Raw genomic sequence first — 17,858 nt, forward strand, 5'->3', positions numbered from 1 at the left:
AGTTGAAATGATACATGCATGCTGACATTCTGTAAAACATAAGGAAACAATAAATGTATTAACAGAGTAATTACTGAAAAGGCTAATATCATATAATTAAACATTTTAATCATAAATAGCAATACCAGCATAGAGGAAATATTATTGAAGTTTAATTCCCGCTGTTCTTCAGTCCTCCTGTTCTTACATGTAAGAGTTTTGTCCTTCATAAATTGATTGTAATATACAGTCTATAGCCGTTGTTATATAATGTGCACAAAGAAGTATAAATACACACGTATGCATGGGTACAGTGGTAAATTAATAAGTTATACAGAAAATGATGGTGCGCAAAGTCTATTTTGTTGAGTAAAAAGTTAAAAAAACTAACATTGTTCACACCCTAAGATGTAATCGCACTAAAAACAGTGATCATGTGGGCATTTGTAAGACTGTGCCAGGTGGTAGAGATTAGTTCCGCTCGAGTGATCACACAATGCAAGTGAGAGTCGGGAATATGTTTATGTAAGTTTTAATTGCTAATCTCTGATGCTTGTTGGTAAAATATAACTCAGGATAATTGCTACAATTAACAGTTTTCTCTACATTTGTTACAGATTGAAACAGCTTTTTAAGTGCCGTTTTACGGAAGAATTATGAAGAAGAAATCGGCATTTTCGTCGATCTAGTAGTCCAAAAAATATCACTTCGAGTTATATGAACATTCCACATATGATTTATGTCATTCGGCCAAAAATTTATACTTCGTATTACCTAGTTTAATGAATATGCTGTATGTATATGATCAGAACGTCAAGCTCATGTGGTGAAAATAACTAAAATGTTTTAAAAGTATGGTTTAGTGGTAATCTCTGAACGTGCTTTAGTATATAGATATAATCTGATATTTATACATGTGCTTATAAAATTATCGATAATAATGGATGTGGTAAACATTCATACCTTATTAACTGCCGTTAGTTTAAAGATTACGCCACCTTGGACATTTACAAAATGTTCACCGTCTGTCACGTGCTATTTTATCGGTAGTCCAAGTTTGTCCAAAATTTTGTTAGAGTTGTCTTTCTTCCTTTGTGGATTTACACGTACATGTGGCATAACGCAGCCGTGATAAACAAATCTCCATATCGTCCTGAAATATATTTGCTCCCGAACTAATGTGATTCAAAGTGCAAAAATCATTATTGTAACAATTTTAATGTTTGAGGTGAAATATAGATTTCATTTTTTCCGTTGCGGGATAATTGTCACTAGTAGGGACTAAACGCGTGGGGCGAAGCGAAGCATTTTCGGGACGAAACGTCTTCATGTATTGAAAACAACATTTTCAGGACGAAAAGTCTAGATACATTGTACACAATTCAAGTGAAAATTTTCCAATCTAAGATCATTTGGACGATGTATATGGTAAGGATATGAAAGCAGTTATCTACTATTCCTATTTCAACATTACAGATACGCTTATTTCAGTAACTTTCATACTCAAAATTTGCTATTTAAAATTCCCGGTAAAATCAAAGTTGTTGAATACACTGCCGCTAGGAGCGCTAGTATCTGCGAGCAAGTTCTTAGCCAATCATATTGAGGAAATTGACTGTGAGAGAATTTTGCAACCACGATCACAATGGCGAGGTAACCCTTGCCAAAAATACCATTTGTCAGCGGTGGAGCATCTTTAATAGTATTTCTAGCTTACTTATCAAAAAGGTACAATGATAAATATGGATTGAAAAGGATGAAATTGGATTCACTCCGTGGATATTGTAACGAAAACGCTTGGCTCAAATTTCTCTAAATCTAACATCCCGCAGAAGGAAACTACAGATTTCGTGGAATTGATAAGGATCTATATGCATATTAATATGAAAAACAAGCTTTGGTATTTCTGATGAAATATTTTTTTCATATAATTTTTCCGATTTTATTAGAAAATCAAGCGGGATTACTGTAACAGTATTCTGTATTGCTATAAGACTTCTGCAGGGTGACATTCTTTGCCATCTTTCATTTCTTGTGATCATGTATAGTTTATATTTTGTATTGCAAAGAAGTGTATCTCTAAAGTATTTATTAGAAGAAAAGCATCGTAACTGAAGTGTTAATTTGTCGAATTTTGACATGTAGATTTTTGATCAGTAATCTATCAAAAGCTAAAAGATTTAGACAATTAACCTGTAAGACAAGCATATATGAGGATTTTTAAAATGGTTATAATACAGATTAACATATTGAAAACAACTTCGGTTTCTAATGTTTTATGTATTTTCGATGCAAAACATATTTTGAAGTCCGTAAATACTGTAAATATATATACAAATAAATAAATGAGTACACATAGTTTGTTTAATTGTTTAAAAGCGAACATCATAAACTTTGACCCGACACTTCTTTCTCACATTCTACATCTACTATCATAGAGAGACATGTTTAATTAGATTGAAAAAAAAATGAATACAATGCAGATCTTGGCAGAATTACGAATAACCGATACTGTCCTGAAGAGTGTATGATGATACGTATATCTGGCAAGAGAACTCCTCCCCACCCCACCTCACCCCCCGCTTAGTTGCGACAGCTAGGTAACCTTTGAAACACCACACCTGTCAAATCACCGAATGTGTCAGCTGAATTAACATCCGGAGAAATGTGTACACATTACCAGATACCAATTACGAGCACACAAATACCCGTTGACCCCAAACTTAAGTATGACCTTTTCCTATTTAAAGACTACTTTTACTTTTCTTGTTTATATAAATTATATGGATACCTACTCATTGTAATGAACCTTTTAAAGCTTAGATATTGGTCTGTTATTAGACACAATGCTGGGGTCATAGCTTTAAACAATAGGCATAACATGAGCAATTTTCCATGCGTCAGGATATACACCAGACGAAAGGGAATAATTAAATATAATAGACAGAGGCAATTTATTGATTGATTGTATATATGTTGCGTACTTCCGTCGTTAAATAGGCTGTTGTCCCACCTGAAATATTGTCATTTTTTATATTGTTTTAGCATTAACTATATTGAACATTCCTTCCATTTCTTCTTGACTTGGGTAAGTATAGCAGTATTTTGGAATAAATCTATTTCTTAAAAACATCACTGATTCGTGTTTGCATTTAAAAAGATAATGAAATTCGTCGCCAATATCCGAATTACATAAATCACACTTTCTTTCATTACGCAGAATACCAAGTCATCTTCCTGATTCTATCAGAAGGTTAATATTAGCGGTTCTAAATTTACACATAATTTTTCTATCATTTTTATTAAATTCTAATAAATACTTTTCTATGCAAACTGAAACCAGCTCTGGATAAATTATCTTTAACATAGAACAACCATTTAAAAGACATAGATCTAGTTTCATGTAAAGTATACATTAATCTATAATGTTACTTGATAATTTATTTGAAGTTATAAGCCTATGCCAAAAAGTAATCATTCAAACATTTTTTTTTTAATATCAATCGGGTATCTTCCCAGCTCGCCATATACCATAATTTTTTTTCTACAACATTTGTATTTTCAAATCCCTATACTTCTGATGAGTATAATATATTTTAAGTTGAAGATCAACAGGTAGAGATATATTCGTAAGTTTGTTATAATTAGCAAACACTGATTTATTCAGCAGTCCTTTTTCCTTGCTTTAAAAAAGCTACCATTGAAATTTTAAAAAAATATGCCTATCCTAGATATGTATATCCTTCTAATAGATCTAATTCTGTATTGCATAACATAAACTGGTGCTGATTTAGGTTTTGGAAATATTACAACTTTTGTCTTTTTAACCATAAGTTTTAATTTCGTTTTATCAACCGTAGTCAGGTATGATTGACAGGTACACGACCCTAGGCCCCTCCCCTTCAAACCTATCATTGGCTGGCGGACACTAATTACAGGTGTCAGTCATTATAAATCAAGTGATTGACAAGGCGGAGCTTCTCATTGGTTACTTGATCTTTGGCAAGGTTTCAAGTTTTTTATTTACCAATGCAATACAGCACATAGGTTTAACATATACATAAATACATAGTACAATGATCATTGTTATATTATCAAGATGGCGGAGGATAATTCTGGTATACTTATATGCAAAGTAAATTAAACAAATTGACTAATATATGGGTATGATATATACTACTGCAGATTAATGAGAATTGTCATTTTTTTCTGTTGCCCGGATCAAATATTTCCCCAGACATGTACTAACCTATTTCTAAAATAAATTGCACATGTATGTGAAATGTGTAAAATGAGGCTTTAATTCGAAACGATATGACTTGAATATGTTCAATACTGAAGATAGAGACATTTTTATTTTCGCCTGTGGAATTATGAAGAAAAAAGGAGAAATTGACGTCAACATTTTGTTACACTGCATGTAACTGCAGAGCCTGGTAACATTCTTACTTAAAAGAATGGCTAAAAGTTCTACATTAGTTTTGCAAATACGCCATTACCCTGACTGCAAACACAACGTTTCTTCAATTTTGGGTTATATATGTTGGTTCAGTCGGTATAGGGTGTTACTTGACATTTAAAAATTGCAATAAAATTACAGCATTCAGGCAAAATATCATTCAAAATACAGAAAAAAAATCGACAAAAAGAGTGTTAATTACATTAGTTTATATGTAGTATTGGGCATTTAGTCGTTGTGTATTGGGTAATTTTCGGGTGAGATATGTGGCTTTAAAACACACATCTTTACACAAAACTCATTTTATGAGACAGACTATATTTTAATTTAACATACATAAACAGATTATGTCATAAAAGAATGTTTAATTAGTGATTTACATATAGTATTGGGTATTTAGTCGTTTTGTTAGCTAGTATTGGGTAATTTCTGGCCGATATTTTGCCTCAAAACTCACATTTTCACACAAAACTCATTTTATAAAACAAACTTTATTTAAATTCAACATAGATAAATAGAATATGTCATAAAAGAATGGTTAGTAAGTTATTTACATGTAGTATTGGGTATTTCGACGTTTCGTTAGCTAGTATTGGGTAATTTCCGGCCGATATTTTGCCTCAAAACTCACATTTTTACACAAAACTCATTTTATAAGACAAATTTTATTTTAACTTAACATAAGTAAATAGATTATGTCATAAAGGCGTGGTAATAAGTTATTTACATATAGTATTGGGTAATATTGGGTATTTCGTCGTTTCCTTAGCTAGTATTGGTTAATTTCTGGCCGATATTAGGCCTTAAAACTCACATTTTTACACAAAACTCATTTTATAAGACAAATTTTATTTTAATCTAATATAAATAAATAGATTATGTCATAAAAGAATGTTTAATTAGTGATTTACATGTAGTATTGGGTAGTATTGGGTATTTAGTCGTTTCGTTGGCCAGTATTGGCCGATATTTGACTTTAAAACACACATTTTTACACAAAACTCATTTTATAAGACAAACTTTATTTTAATTTAACATAGACAAATAGAATATGTCATAAAAGAATGATTAGTAAGTTGTTTACATGTAGTATTGGGTAGTATTGGGTATTTCGTCGTTTCGTTAGCTAGTATTGGGTAATTTCCGGCCGATATTTGGCCTCAAAACTCACATTTTTACACAAAACTCTTTTTATAAGACAAATTTTATTTTAATTTAATATAAATAAATAGATTATGTCATAAAAGGAAGTTTAATTAGTGATTTACATGTAGTATTGGGTAGTATTGGGTATTTAGTCGTTTCGTTGGCCAGTATTGGCCGATATTTGGCTTTAAAACACACATTTTTACACCAAACTCATTTTTACAAGCAAAATATAGTTTAATTGAATAGTATTGATTATATGAAGTCCCAAAACAGTAGTTTATTAGCTATTTACAGGTAGTATTGGGTAGTATTGGGTGGTATTGGGTGGTATTGGGTAGTATTGGGTATTTAGCCGCGCCGAGATTGCACAACCAGCTGTCCACGAGACCCGCAAGGAAGGAACACCTTGTTTTTTGTCAATACTTGACATCTTTAGTGAAACATTCTTCTATTGATTATGATTTAAATTACAAATTAATTCGCTTAGTAAAGCACACAAACTTAGCATTATCTTCTGATGCTGGTAAGCCGAGTTTTTCTAGTTCCACACACATCCATTCCTCCACCGAAGTCGCCATGTTCAATCCGGAACCTAACGGAACTCTCGGACTTATACACATTCAAACATCATGTATTCAAAGAGAGTCCGAACAGAGCTTCAGCAAGCAGACGAAAACTGATTATAGGAGTTGCCTCCCTTTGACCACCACAAGGTAACTGTGTGATTACACACCTTTATAGACAGGTATGAGATTTCTTTATAGACAGGTGTGATATCTTTATTTACGAACCTTTATAGACAGGTGTGAGATCTCTATTGACACACCTTTATAGACAGGTGTGATATCTTTGTGGACACACCTCTATAGACAGGTGTGAGATCTTTTTTGACATACCTTTATAGACAGGGCTGATATCTTTATTGACACACCTTTATAGACAGGTGTGAGATCTCTATTGACACACCTTTATAGACAGGTGTGATATCTTTGTTGACACACCTCTATAGACAGGTGTGAGATCTTTTTTGACATACCTTTATAGACAGGGCTGATATCTTTATTGACACACCTTTATAGACAGGTGTGAGATCTCTATTGACACACCTTTATACACAGGTGTGATGTCTTTATTGACACACCTTTATAGACAGGAGTGAGATCTTTATTGACACACATTTATAGACAGTTGAGATATCTCTATTGACACAACTTTTTAGACAGGTGCAATATCTCTATTGACACACCTTTATAGACAGGATTGATAACTCTATTGACACACCTTTATAGACAGGTGTGATAACCCTATTGACACACCTTTATAGACAGGTGTGATATCTCTGTTGGCACACTTTAAAGACATGTATGTGATCTCTATTGACACACCTTTATAGACAGGTGTGATAACTCTAATGGCACCTTTATAGACAGGTGAGATATCTCTATTGACACACCTTTATAGACAGGTGTGATATCTCTTTTGGCACACTTAAAAGACATGTATTTGATCTCTATTGACACACCTTTATAGACAGGTGAGATATCTATTTTGACACACCTTTATAAACAGGTGTAAGATCTCGATTGGCACACCTTTAAAGACAGGTGTAAGATATCAATTGACACACCTTTATAGACTGGTGTGTGATTTCTATTGACACACCTTTATAGACAAGTGTGTGATCTCTATTGACACACCTTTATAGACAGGTGTGATATCTCTATTGGCCCACTTTAAAAGACAGGTTTGTGATCTCTATTGGCCCACCTTTAAAGACAGGTGTGATATCACTATTGACACACATTTATAGACAGGTGTGAGATCTTTATTGGCCCACTTTTTTAGACTGGTGAGATATCTCTATTGACACACCTTTATAGACAGGGTTGATAACTCTATTGACACACCTTTATAGACAGGTGTGATAACCCTATTGACACACCTTTAAAGACAGGTGTGATAACTCTAATGACACCTTTATAGACAGGTGAGATATCTCTATTGACACACCTTTATAGACAGGGTTGATAACTCTATTGACACACCTTTATAGACAGGTGTGATAACCCTATTGACACACCTTTAAAGACAGGTGTGATAACTCTAATGACACCTTTATAGACAGGTGAGATATCTTTATTGACACACCTTTATAGACAGGTGTGATATCTCTATAGGCACACTTTAAAGACATGTATGTGATCTCTATTGACACACCTTTATAGACAGGTGTGATAACTCTAATGACACCTTTATAGACAGGTGTGATATCTCTATTGACACACCTTTATAGACAGGTGTGATATCTCTATTGGCACACTTAAAAGACATGTATTTGATCTCGATTGACACACCTTTAATGACAGGTGTGAGATATCAATTGACACACCTTTAAAGACAGATGTGAGATCTCTATTGACACACCTTTATAGACAGGTGTGTTATCTCTATTGACACACCTTTATAGACAGGTGTGTGATCTCTATTGACACACCTTTATAGACAGGTGTGAGATCTCTATTGGCCAACATTAAAAGACAGGTGATTTATCTTTATTGACACACCTTTATAGACAGGTGTGATATCTCTATTGACACACCTTTAAAGACAGTTGTAAGATCTCTATTGGCCAACTTTAATAGACAGGTGTGATATCTCTATTGGCCCACCTTTATAGACAGGTGTGAGATCTCTATTGGCCCACTTTAATAGACAGGTGTGATATCTCTATTGACACATCTTTATAGACAGGTGTGAGATCTCTATTGGCCCACTTTTATAGACAGGTAGATATCTTTATTGACACACCTTTATAGACAGGTGTGGTATCTCTATTGACACACCTTTATAGACAGGTGTGAGATCTCTATTGACACACTTTTATAGACAGGTGAGATATCTGTATTTACATACCTTTATAGACAGGTGTGATATCTCTATTGGCACACCTTTAAAGACATGTATGTGATCTCTAATGACACACCTTTATAGACTGGTGTGAGATCTCTATTGGTCCACTTTAAAAGACTGGTGTGAGATCTTTATTTACGCACCTTTATGGACTAGTGTGATATCTATATTTACACACCTCTATAGACAGGTGTGATATCTCTATTGACACACCTTTATAGACAGGTGAGATATCTCTATTTACTCGCCTTTATAGACAGGTGTGAGATCTCTATTGGCCCGCTTTAAAAGACAGTTGTGTGATCTCTATTGACACACCTTTATAGACAGGTGTGAGATTTCTTTATTGACACATCTTTATAGACAGGTGTGAGATCTCTATTGGCCCACCTTTATAGACAGGTGCGATATCTCTATTGACACACCTTTATAGACAGGTGTGATATCTCTATTGACACATCTTTATAGACAGGTGTGAGATCTCTATTGACACTTTTATAGACAGGCGAGATATCTCTATTTACACACCTTTATAGACAGGTGTGATATCTTTATTGGCCCACTTTAAAAGAGAAGTGTGTGATCTCTATTGACACACCTTTATAGACAGGTGTGAGATCTCTATTGACACACCTTTATAGACAGGTTTGGTATCTTTGTTGACACACTTTTATAGACATGTGTGATATCTCTTTTGACACACTTTTATAGACAGGTCTCTATTTACACACCTTTAAAGACAGGTGTGAGATCTCTATTGGCAAACTTAATGACAGGTGTGATATCTATTGGCACACCTTTAAAGACAGGTGTGATATCTATTGGCACACCTTTATAGACAGGTGCGAGATCTTTATTGACACACCTTTATAGACAGGTGTGAGATCTCTATTGGCACACTTTAAAAGACATGTATGTGTTCTCTCTTGACACACCTTTATAGACAGATGTGATCTCTATTGACACACCTTTATAGACAGGTGAGATATCTATTTTGACACACCTTTATAAACAGGTGCAAGATCTCCATCGACACACTTTTATAGACAGGTGTGTGTTATCAGATGTGTAACGATCTTAATCTATTTCACCAAAGAACAATCAACACAGAAAGTTGTGTTACAACAATTTAATGACCAGGATATCTTGCAATAAAAACAGGTACAACACACAGCAATATGTTGATCCATAAAAATAGTTATCTAATGGCCACAGACAAACTGATGACAAAGAGACGGTGATACAAGGGTAAGGCAGAACAGCTTTGTGTCAAGTTACCGTCCCAAAGTGTCTGTACTAAGGCATCGGACACAACACAGTGTGTGAATAGTCGTTGATGAACTCACACTAACAAATATTCAGGGGAAGTGCTACCCTTTCTCATAATCCTTTACAAAAATCATATACAAACCATGTGATCCAGCATAAGTAATTGTTATACATCAATTCAAACAATTTGATTTCTTTTCATCCCAGAATACAAAATGACATTTTTATATAATGTATATATAGCCTTCATAAAAATACCGGTTGATTATGCTACTTTGTTATCTATATATAGAACATTTCATCTATACATAGAACTTGGTATCTTTATTTAGAACATATTGTCTATATATAGGACATATCCGCTTTTTATAGAAGACATCATCTATATACAGAATGTGTAATCTATATAAAAAACTTGTATTCTATACCCTTTCAATCATATATTACGTACACCACTGAAGACACAATGTAAAACAATTAGCAGTTTCGTGATTAATGATCAGTCACAGTATTATACAAAAATGTTTTTAATCTTAAAAACAAAAATTTTGATAAAATTTTAGTCTATACAAACCCCATGATAACATCAAATACATATTCTCTTCAAATTTAACATCTGAAAAAACAAATTTCTCAAACAAATTTGAAAACTTAACGTTCCTAACGCATTGTCAAAGAAATGTGTAACCCTGATCATCCAAGCAAAACATTTTCTTTTTCTTTCAAAAAAGAAGGAGGTTGATGCAAACAAATTTTAGACTGAATATCAAAATGCCAAGCTATATAATTATTTAATGAAAACCATCTAACAATACTAGACTGTAACAGATTTAACAAACCCGACTTATCATAAGACTATAACACAGCTCTGCTCTAAAATCAAAAACACCCTGAAAATTGAACAATCAATAATGTGATATACAACATCATCAAGTATGACCTCGGTCAATCCTTATACCAAATATTCATTGGTATAGATATATAAGATTTTTTAATTCAGCTGATTTTGTAACTGGGTTTACACGGTAAAATCTAAAACAGAGATGGAGCCAAGTTTTAACATTTTCAATGGTGTAATGAAAAGATTAATTCAAAAATCATCCTTGACAGGTCATTTGATGTTTTGTTTGACAGTGAAATCATTCAACAGGAAAATTAGAACATAAAATTAAAGCAACCTTTAAAACCTAGGATTATGGCACATACAGAGTTACTTCCCCTTTGCTAACATTACCTATGTTAATAATGAATAATATTATCCGAGTTTCAAAAATCAGATATCTATGACAAATTATTAAAACCAAGCTAACTCCAATGATACTCAAGGCGTGTGGCAATCAAATGAACACTTCATTAAAATGCAATGAACAATTTGGAGAAAACTTAATTTTTCAGCTGAAGTGGGTCCTTTATAATAACTAACAACAACTTAGTACTAAAACCACAAACCTAACAAATACACTTAATAGCAAAATAATATGTAAAAATGAGGAAAAACAAACATAAGTCCAGCTTATGTCGTACAGTACACATACATGTTTATGAATTATTTCACATTGTCAACATATAATGTTAGTGCAGCTAACCCTCAAAGGTAGATAACTCTTGTCAATGTGAAGATAAATATGGGAGATAACTCCTCACTGATCTTGACATGTGAAATACATACATAAGAAAACCCCCTCACTCAATCACACACATGTAGGTGCTATTCTTTATGACTCAATAACATGAAATATTTACTTAACTTCTTTTGAGTAATCAAACATTGATCTCATGCAGTACAAATTGTTAATTGCTGCGTGAAATCAACCTACAATAAATTAAGTATCAAGCACAAATATATTACAACTTGCAAATAACTATATATTACTGTACCTGCTGTTAGTGTGACAAGTATACTTATGCTACAGGACAATCAACAACATATACTCAGTGTGTGATGTGTATATAGAATCCGCAGTGTGACCTCAACATGTAACAATTTATGTCATATATATATAGTGAATACTTATAAATTGGTACAAACTTACTAAAATGGCACCAGATTAGCTGGGTAGTGGTAGTCTTACACAGAGCTTGTATATGTTTAACATGTGAGAGCACCGGTACAACATGTCTACTGCACTGGTACCATTCAAAGGATAGAAAAGCTGGGGATCATAATATACATGTGGTTGCAATTGGCGAAAGATGACGGAGTAAAATTTCTGATGTTTTTCACAACAGTACTTGTAAAACCCACAAACTTTCAGACAACACAAATATCAATGGGATATTTAATAATACTGTTCTCAAAAACAACAAATATGTTTTACTCTTTTGTATTAAATGATATTATTTCTACTTTTCAAAATAAGCAGTTGTTATTTGTGGAAAAATACAGGAACTGATGTATTGGAATTGGTAGATATTCTTTTAACAATAAAAACTCAATGTGTCTGTTGACCTTCAAATAGAAGTTAACCTTGGCCTTTGACCTTATATGTTGTACTTTATAATCAGAACCTCAATCATGAATTGTTGTTTTCCGGTTTGCTATGAAATGCACGTACATGTACATTTGTTTATCTATGACCAAAATCTGATGTGCTGCTGCATGCTATATGAGATCTAGTTATAAGGACACCATTGGTTCAATTTCTAAGAAACTGAAGGAGAAAAATAAGTCAAATTATTCTAAATATTTGTAGCCATTCTGGCAAGTAAATGATATGTTGGATTGAAAAACAAAGCTAGGGTGGGTATGTTTTTGGTAGGCAATTGAATAGGGATTGAATTCATGGTTGAACGACATTTCTATCTATAGTGGATATGATGTGGGCATAAGTGGGGTGACCTGTCTCAAGAAGACGTCTATATATACGCTTGGAATACACAAAACTTAGTGATATGAGCTAGCCGATATGAATTCTTAACGTAGACAGAAAATAATTATCAAGGATCTCTTCAAATTTTATACATTTGGCACAAAGCTAATATGATGGTCTTTAACAGGGATATACAAATGTATAAAGATGATGTTATTTCTTACATTACACAAACACACACACACGTGAAATGACTAGCCAATCTCCACTTGTGAAGTCTACAGTTGGTAGTGTGTACATATAAAATTATATTGGTATTTGTTTTAAAGTATAAATAAATTTTGATTAAGATAATTGACACCTGAGGGCTATTGTTAATTAAACCCATTAAAAACTGTATTACCTGCTCTTAATATTTCATGTCCATTTTTTTTACACCTGTACTTTAAAATATCCCTTTGTTTGAACCATATATACACCTAATAACCCACCATCATTTTGACCATAAAAGTTGTTGTTTTGTTCCTTCATTTTTCTGACATTTCATATAGTATCCTAAACATTTTTATTATCCATAATTATAACCACCCTGACCTTGTGGTACAAGTATGGGGCTATCTTTCACCACAAACTTTAATTAAGCTAGACAATGGTGATTAAACTTTAATTAACACTTTTTACATACTTGTCTTTCTTGTTTAAGTGGTGACATCAAAATTACCTCAAAAATGTAGAAATGACCAGGAGTGTGTTTCCATAAAGTATATATTTAATTGATATGTTAACACTGTATATTTACTTCTGGTAAGTGTAATGTAATTTAACAAATTTAGTAGCACTTCAATTATTCGGCAGGCACTTGTGAGAAATATTTTGATCCTGTAATATTAAAGTGTAAAACAATGAGATTTATGTACAGGTAAATGTTTGGATGCATACGATAGCCATGACAGGGGTGACAGGATACAAACTCACATAAGTGAGGCATCAATAATTAATGAGGCACAGCACAATAAGAAACCACCTACAGCTATAGAGAGGTACCACATCACAGAGGCACCACCTCAACAGAGGTGAGGCACAACTTTAATGAGGCATCATATCTACAGTGAGGCACCACTTCTGCAGTTAGGTACCACATGTACAGAGTTGTGGCACCACATCACTGAAGAGACCACATCTACATTGAGGCACCACGTTATCAATGAGGCACCACATCTACATTGAGGCACCACATCATCAATGAGGAACCACATCAACAGTGAGGCACCACATCATCAATGAGGCACCACATCAACAGTGCGGCACCACATCATCAATGAGGCACCACATCATCAATGAGGAACCACATCAACAGTGAGGCACCACATTGATAGTGAGGTACCACATCATCAGAAGTACCACATCAACAGACAAGTACCAAATCATCAATGAGGAACCACATCATGAATGCAGCACCACATTGTCAATGAGGCACCACATTGTCAATGAGGAACCACATCATCAACAGTGAGACACCAAATCATCAATGAGGCACCTCATTGTCAATGAGGCACCACATCAACAGTGAGGCACCACATCATCAATGAGACACCAAATCATCAATGAGGCACCACATCAACAGTGTGGCACCACATCAACAGAGAGACACCATATCAACAGAGAGATACCACATCATCAATGAGGCACCACATCATCAATGAGGCAACACATCAACAGTGTGGCACCACATCATCAGAGAAGTACCACATCAATAGTGTTGTACCACATCAACAGTGAGGCACCACATCAATAGTGTTGTACCAGATCAATGTACCACATTAGATAAAGATACCAAAAGACAGGACACTACAACAAGTAACATACAACCATTCACCCTAATCACTTAATTAAGGAAGATTTGGTATGTATACAGAGTCACCTACAAACTCTGGCTTTACATTTGAATAATAAAGAAACTCCAGAAAAATAAACCTATTTAGAAATTTGCTTTGTTTTACATAGATAAAAAGGAAAATAATTACAATGTATCCCACCTCCCATCCAAAAATACATCTTAAGGTGAAAATACATAAAAAATCATTACTTAAAATTGAAAATCACAATATAATGATACGTCTGGTCTATTTCCATTGATATAGCTAGATATATTGTCCATTTTCAGATGTAAGCTGGTACTGCTTTGATGTTTGTTGCATGGTATAGTTGGAGAAATGTTTGAGGATAATGTTACAGGGCTGTGAGGTTTTGCCATATAATACAATATCTATACAACACCTTCCGGACATCACCGACAATAATATGTGCTTGGAACCACAACATCACAGGAATTACTGTCATCACAGAATCGATGAAACATATCTCTCACAGGATTGTCTCCGTATAATCTTTCAAATTCTGTACAAAAATAGGCATCAAAACATTTCTTAAATAACATTTGATTATAATGCAGATTTCTATTTTTGGCAACATGCACTTTTCAAATAGCACTGTGTTTGGGGAAATATCTGTTTATCGTATAGAAGCACTATTAAACAGCACAAGAGACATTTCCTTGATATTTACAATTGAAATCAATGGTTAGCATCAGTTGGAACCATCATCGATGAAAGTTTTGTATATAAAATCATGTGTAGTAGTTGGAATTTTTCACATTGGAAAACAAATTTTCATTCAATATTAAAACAACAAACCACCCTAAAAACTTTGAAGGAACATCGATCAACCATACATTATGGGATAGATTTTCAGGATATAGTGACTACATAAGTCAATAACAGGAAAACCTACAACATATCTATTACATAGAGTTATCTCCCATCACTAACATATACAACCAATGTGGCAGTTGCGACATGTCGAACCATGTTGGTCCATCAATATTTTATGACAATAGATATGGCATCATTTATCAAAATGTCTTTATTTCCCCACAAAATGAAATATAAAGCTTATTTAAATACCCAAACTTATGACTGGTGCAGGGAACATATCGTCGACATTCATGGTTATTATGTACAATGAAACACACCAGGATGAAGGCACATGCACTTAAAATTGTAACCATGGTAACACAAAAAATATACGTAGCAAAGGGGTCCAAATCTCTTTCTTCCACATGGTAAAGGCCAAGGTCAAATCAAGGTCAGGACAAGGTCAAGTATCCAGGTATGTGCTCTGGGTCTTACCCAGCAATCTCTCTATATTTATATATTTTTATATACATGACAATCCCCCTGCAGACTTCAGGAATCTGGCAATCTCGCACTGTTTTGTACATCAGCAGATCCTGTACTCTTGGCACCCATTGTCACTTTCACATAAGTTTATTTATAGATATATTACAATCGCGAGACAAATTTGACCCCTATATTTGACACGGGTCTCAGGTTGTCCATCCATGATCTACACGAGTCCGCTTTAATAGAGGTCCATCATAGTCGAGTGGCTGTGAGGAGTTTGTGTTAGGGGATGAATTGTTACTATGCGTGTGATTCATGTGTACAGGTGATAGATGACCTTGACCTGATGACGGAGGTCGCAGTGAATGGAGATTTGATGGTGTGGTGGAGTCCCGCGGCGGCGATATTGGCTCGCTCTTAATGTGCATCGGCATGTTGTGATTGATTGTGTTGATAGCCAGAGGAGAGAGATGCCCACCGCCAGGGTTGTTAGACCTGTGGAAAATAACCGGACATTGTTTCACAATTTTTAAATATTTTACAATTTTTTTTTTACTGCTTATGGAATTGTAGCTTTTTTTTTTTTAAATATTCATATCAAATACAATAGTCTTCACAAACATTTAACCGTTGAGCTCAAAATTGTAAAAGTAACAGTATTTTAGAAGAGTTATCTCCCTTTAAACAAGAGATGCCAGTTTTATACCCTCATCTAAAGCCCCTCTTCTGTGTAAAAAGAGTAATCCCTCTTAACTCATATACAGTAAAACATATTTATAACGGACATGCTTACAACGAATTCATCCCTACATCGTAGTAATTTTCATTCCCCAACTGTCAAGGTTCTATTAAGATATATATGCATGATGTGTATAACAAACTATGCTGATAACAAAGTGATTTTGTTGGTCCATGGAGGTTTGTTACAACCCTGTGTTTAATTTAGAAACATTAAGTGTGACAGCTAGTATACCTACCCTGGCGGTACTTGTAGGCCCCCCGGCGGAATCCCTGAACACAGAGATCCCTGTCCACTCCAATGTAGATGGGAGTAGTTAGACATCGGAACACTCATGTTGTCGGAATTGTTTATAGGATAATCGTCTGAAAGAAGAAAATTAAATTGAAAAAGATTACTGAAAAATAATAAAACATACTATAAATACACTACATATATACAACTTTTGAATCATTCTTTACTAGAAAAAGGATATATATTATCATTCACAGAACAGGAAGCAATACCAATTTAACTAAAAGAGACATGTACCATGGCTCTTATAGACTGGCTCTTAATCACTGAGATTAATTAGCACCCTATACTAACTCACATCTACATGACTCTGCCTATTGCTATGTATTATCTCACAAACGTTTGCATCTGCATAGCCAATAAAAGGTGTTTTACGATTTTGTGCTGCTGTCATTTCAAGGATAGCTGTATTAAAATTGTCATAAACATATTGTACTAGAAGAGCTATAGCCATAAGATTCTCATTGTTAACTTACTCGAGTGATAGGTGGTAGGGAGTGGGGACGGATAGTTGGAGCCTTGAATACTAGGTGTTGTCAGGGATACAGCGGGCGTGTGCATGGAGGCGTTCGTAGGTCTGGCTTGTGGCTAAAAAAACAGAAGATCAATATTATAGTTTATCTGCACAATCATCTGAGATTTTCCATGAAACATCAACACATTTTTAGGAAGTTAACAGTCTCACTGTTATAAAACAAACATAAAGTTTGGTTTATTGTGATCAACAATATCAAATTTTTCATTACCAAACTAGCCTACATTTTGTTCTCCTTTATGTTATGGAGTCCATTCTGTTTCAACAGCATAGAATTGAATATTCAATATAAAAGCAAACTTCATTGTGCAAATCTTGATAAAAGAATGTCTTCAATAGCATAAATCTCTTTAGAAGTAATGCTTGATCTTCCGCATACATCACAAAATGCTTTCTTATCAATAGTATTGGCGGTCAGAGCTTATAGAAGACATCCGACATGAAGTAGAATGCACATTGCTTATCTAACAAGTCTAAATATATATCTACTCAGTTGAATTCTAACAAGTTAAATACTCTATTTATCTTGATG

The 17,858-nt window shown here is 34.1% G+C and overlaps 2 protein-coding genes across 5 annotated transcripts in view; both read right to left on the minus strand.

The window, feature by feature from the left end:
* The window catches only part of LOC138332571 (activating signal cointegrator 1-like), a 33,197-nt gene extending 27,011 nt beyond the window's left edge, over window positions 1–6,186 (minus strand). Inside the window, exon 1 of the mRNA XM_069280574.1 lies at window positions 6,089–6,186. Coding sequence (XP_069136675.1) covers window positions 6,089–6,165 — 77 coding nt within the window. The 5' untranslated portion in view covers window positions 6,166–6,186. The remainder of the gene's footprint in view (window positions 1–6,088) is intronic.
* A 3,425-nt stretch (window positions 6,187–9,611) lies between these two features.
* LOC138333276 (myocyte-specific enhancer factor 2C-like) overlaps window positions 9,612–17,858 on the minus strand; it is a 122,720-nt gene continuing 114,473 nt past the window's right edge. For all 4 annotated transcript variants that reach the window (XM_069281556.1, XM_069281554.1, XM_069281555.1 and 1 more), the window contains exons 7-9: window positions 17,268–17,379; window positions 16,736–16,862; window positions 9,612–16,253 (exon numbers count right to left, since the gene is read on the minus strand). In XM_069281556.1, the coding sequence (XP_069137657.1) occupies window positions 15,962–16,253; window positions 16,736–16,862; window positions 17,268–17,379 (531 nt within the window). In that variant the 3' untranslated portion in view covers window positions 9,612–15,961. The remainder of the gene's footprint in view (window positions 16,254–16,735; window positions 16,863–17,267; window positions 17,380–17,858) is intronic.

The sequence above is a fragment of the Argopecten irradians genome, chromosome 10 (assembly GCF_041381155.1).
Source record: "Argopecten irradians isolate NY chromosome 10, Ai_NY, whole genome shotgun sequence".
NCBI classification, from domain to species: domain Eukaryota; kingdom Metazoa; phylum Mollusca; class Bivalvia; order Pectinida; family Pectinidae; genus Argopecten; species Argopecten irradians.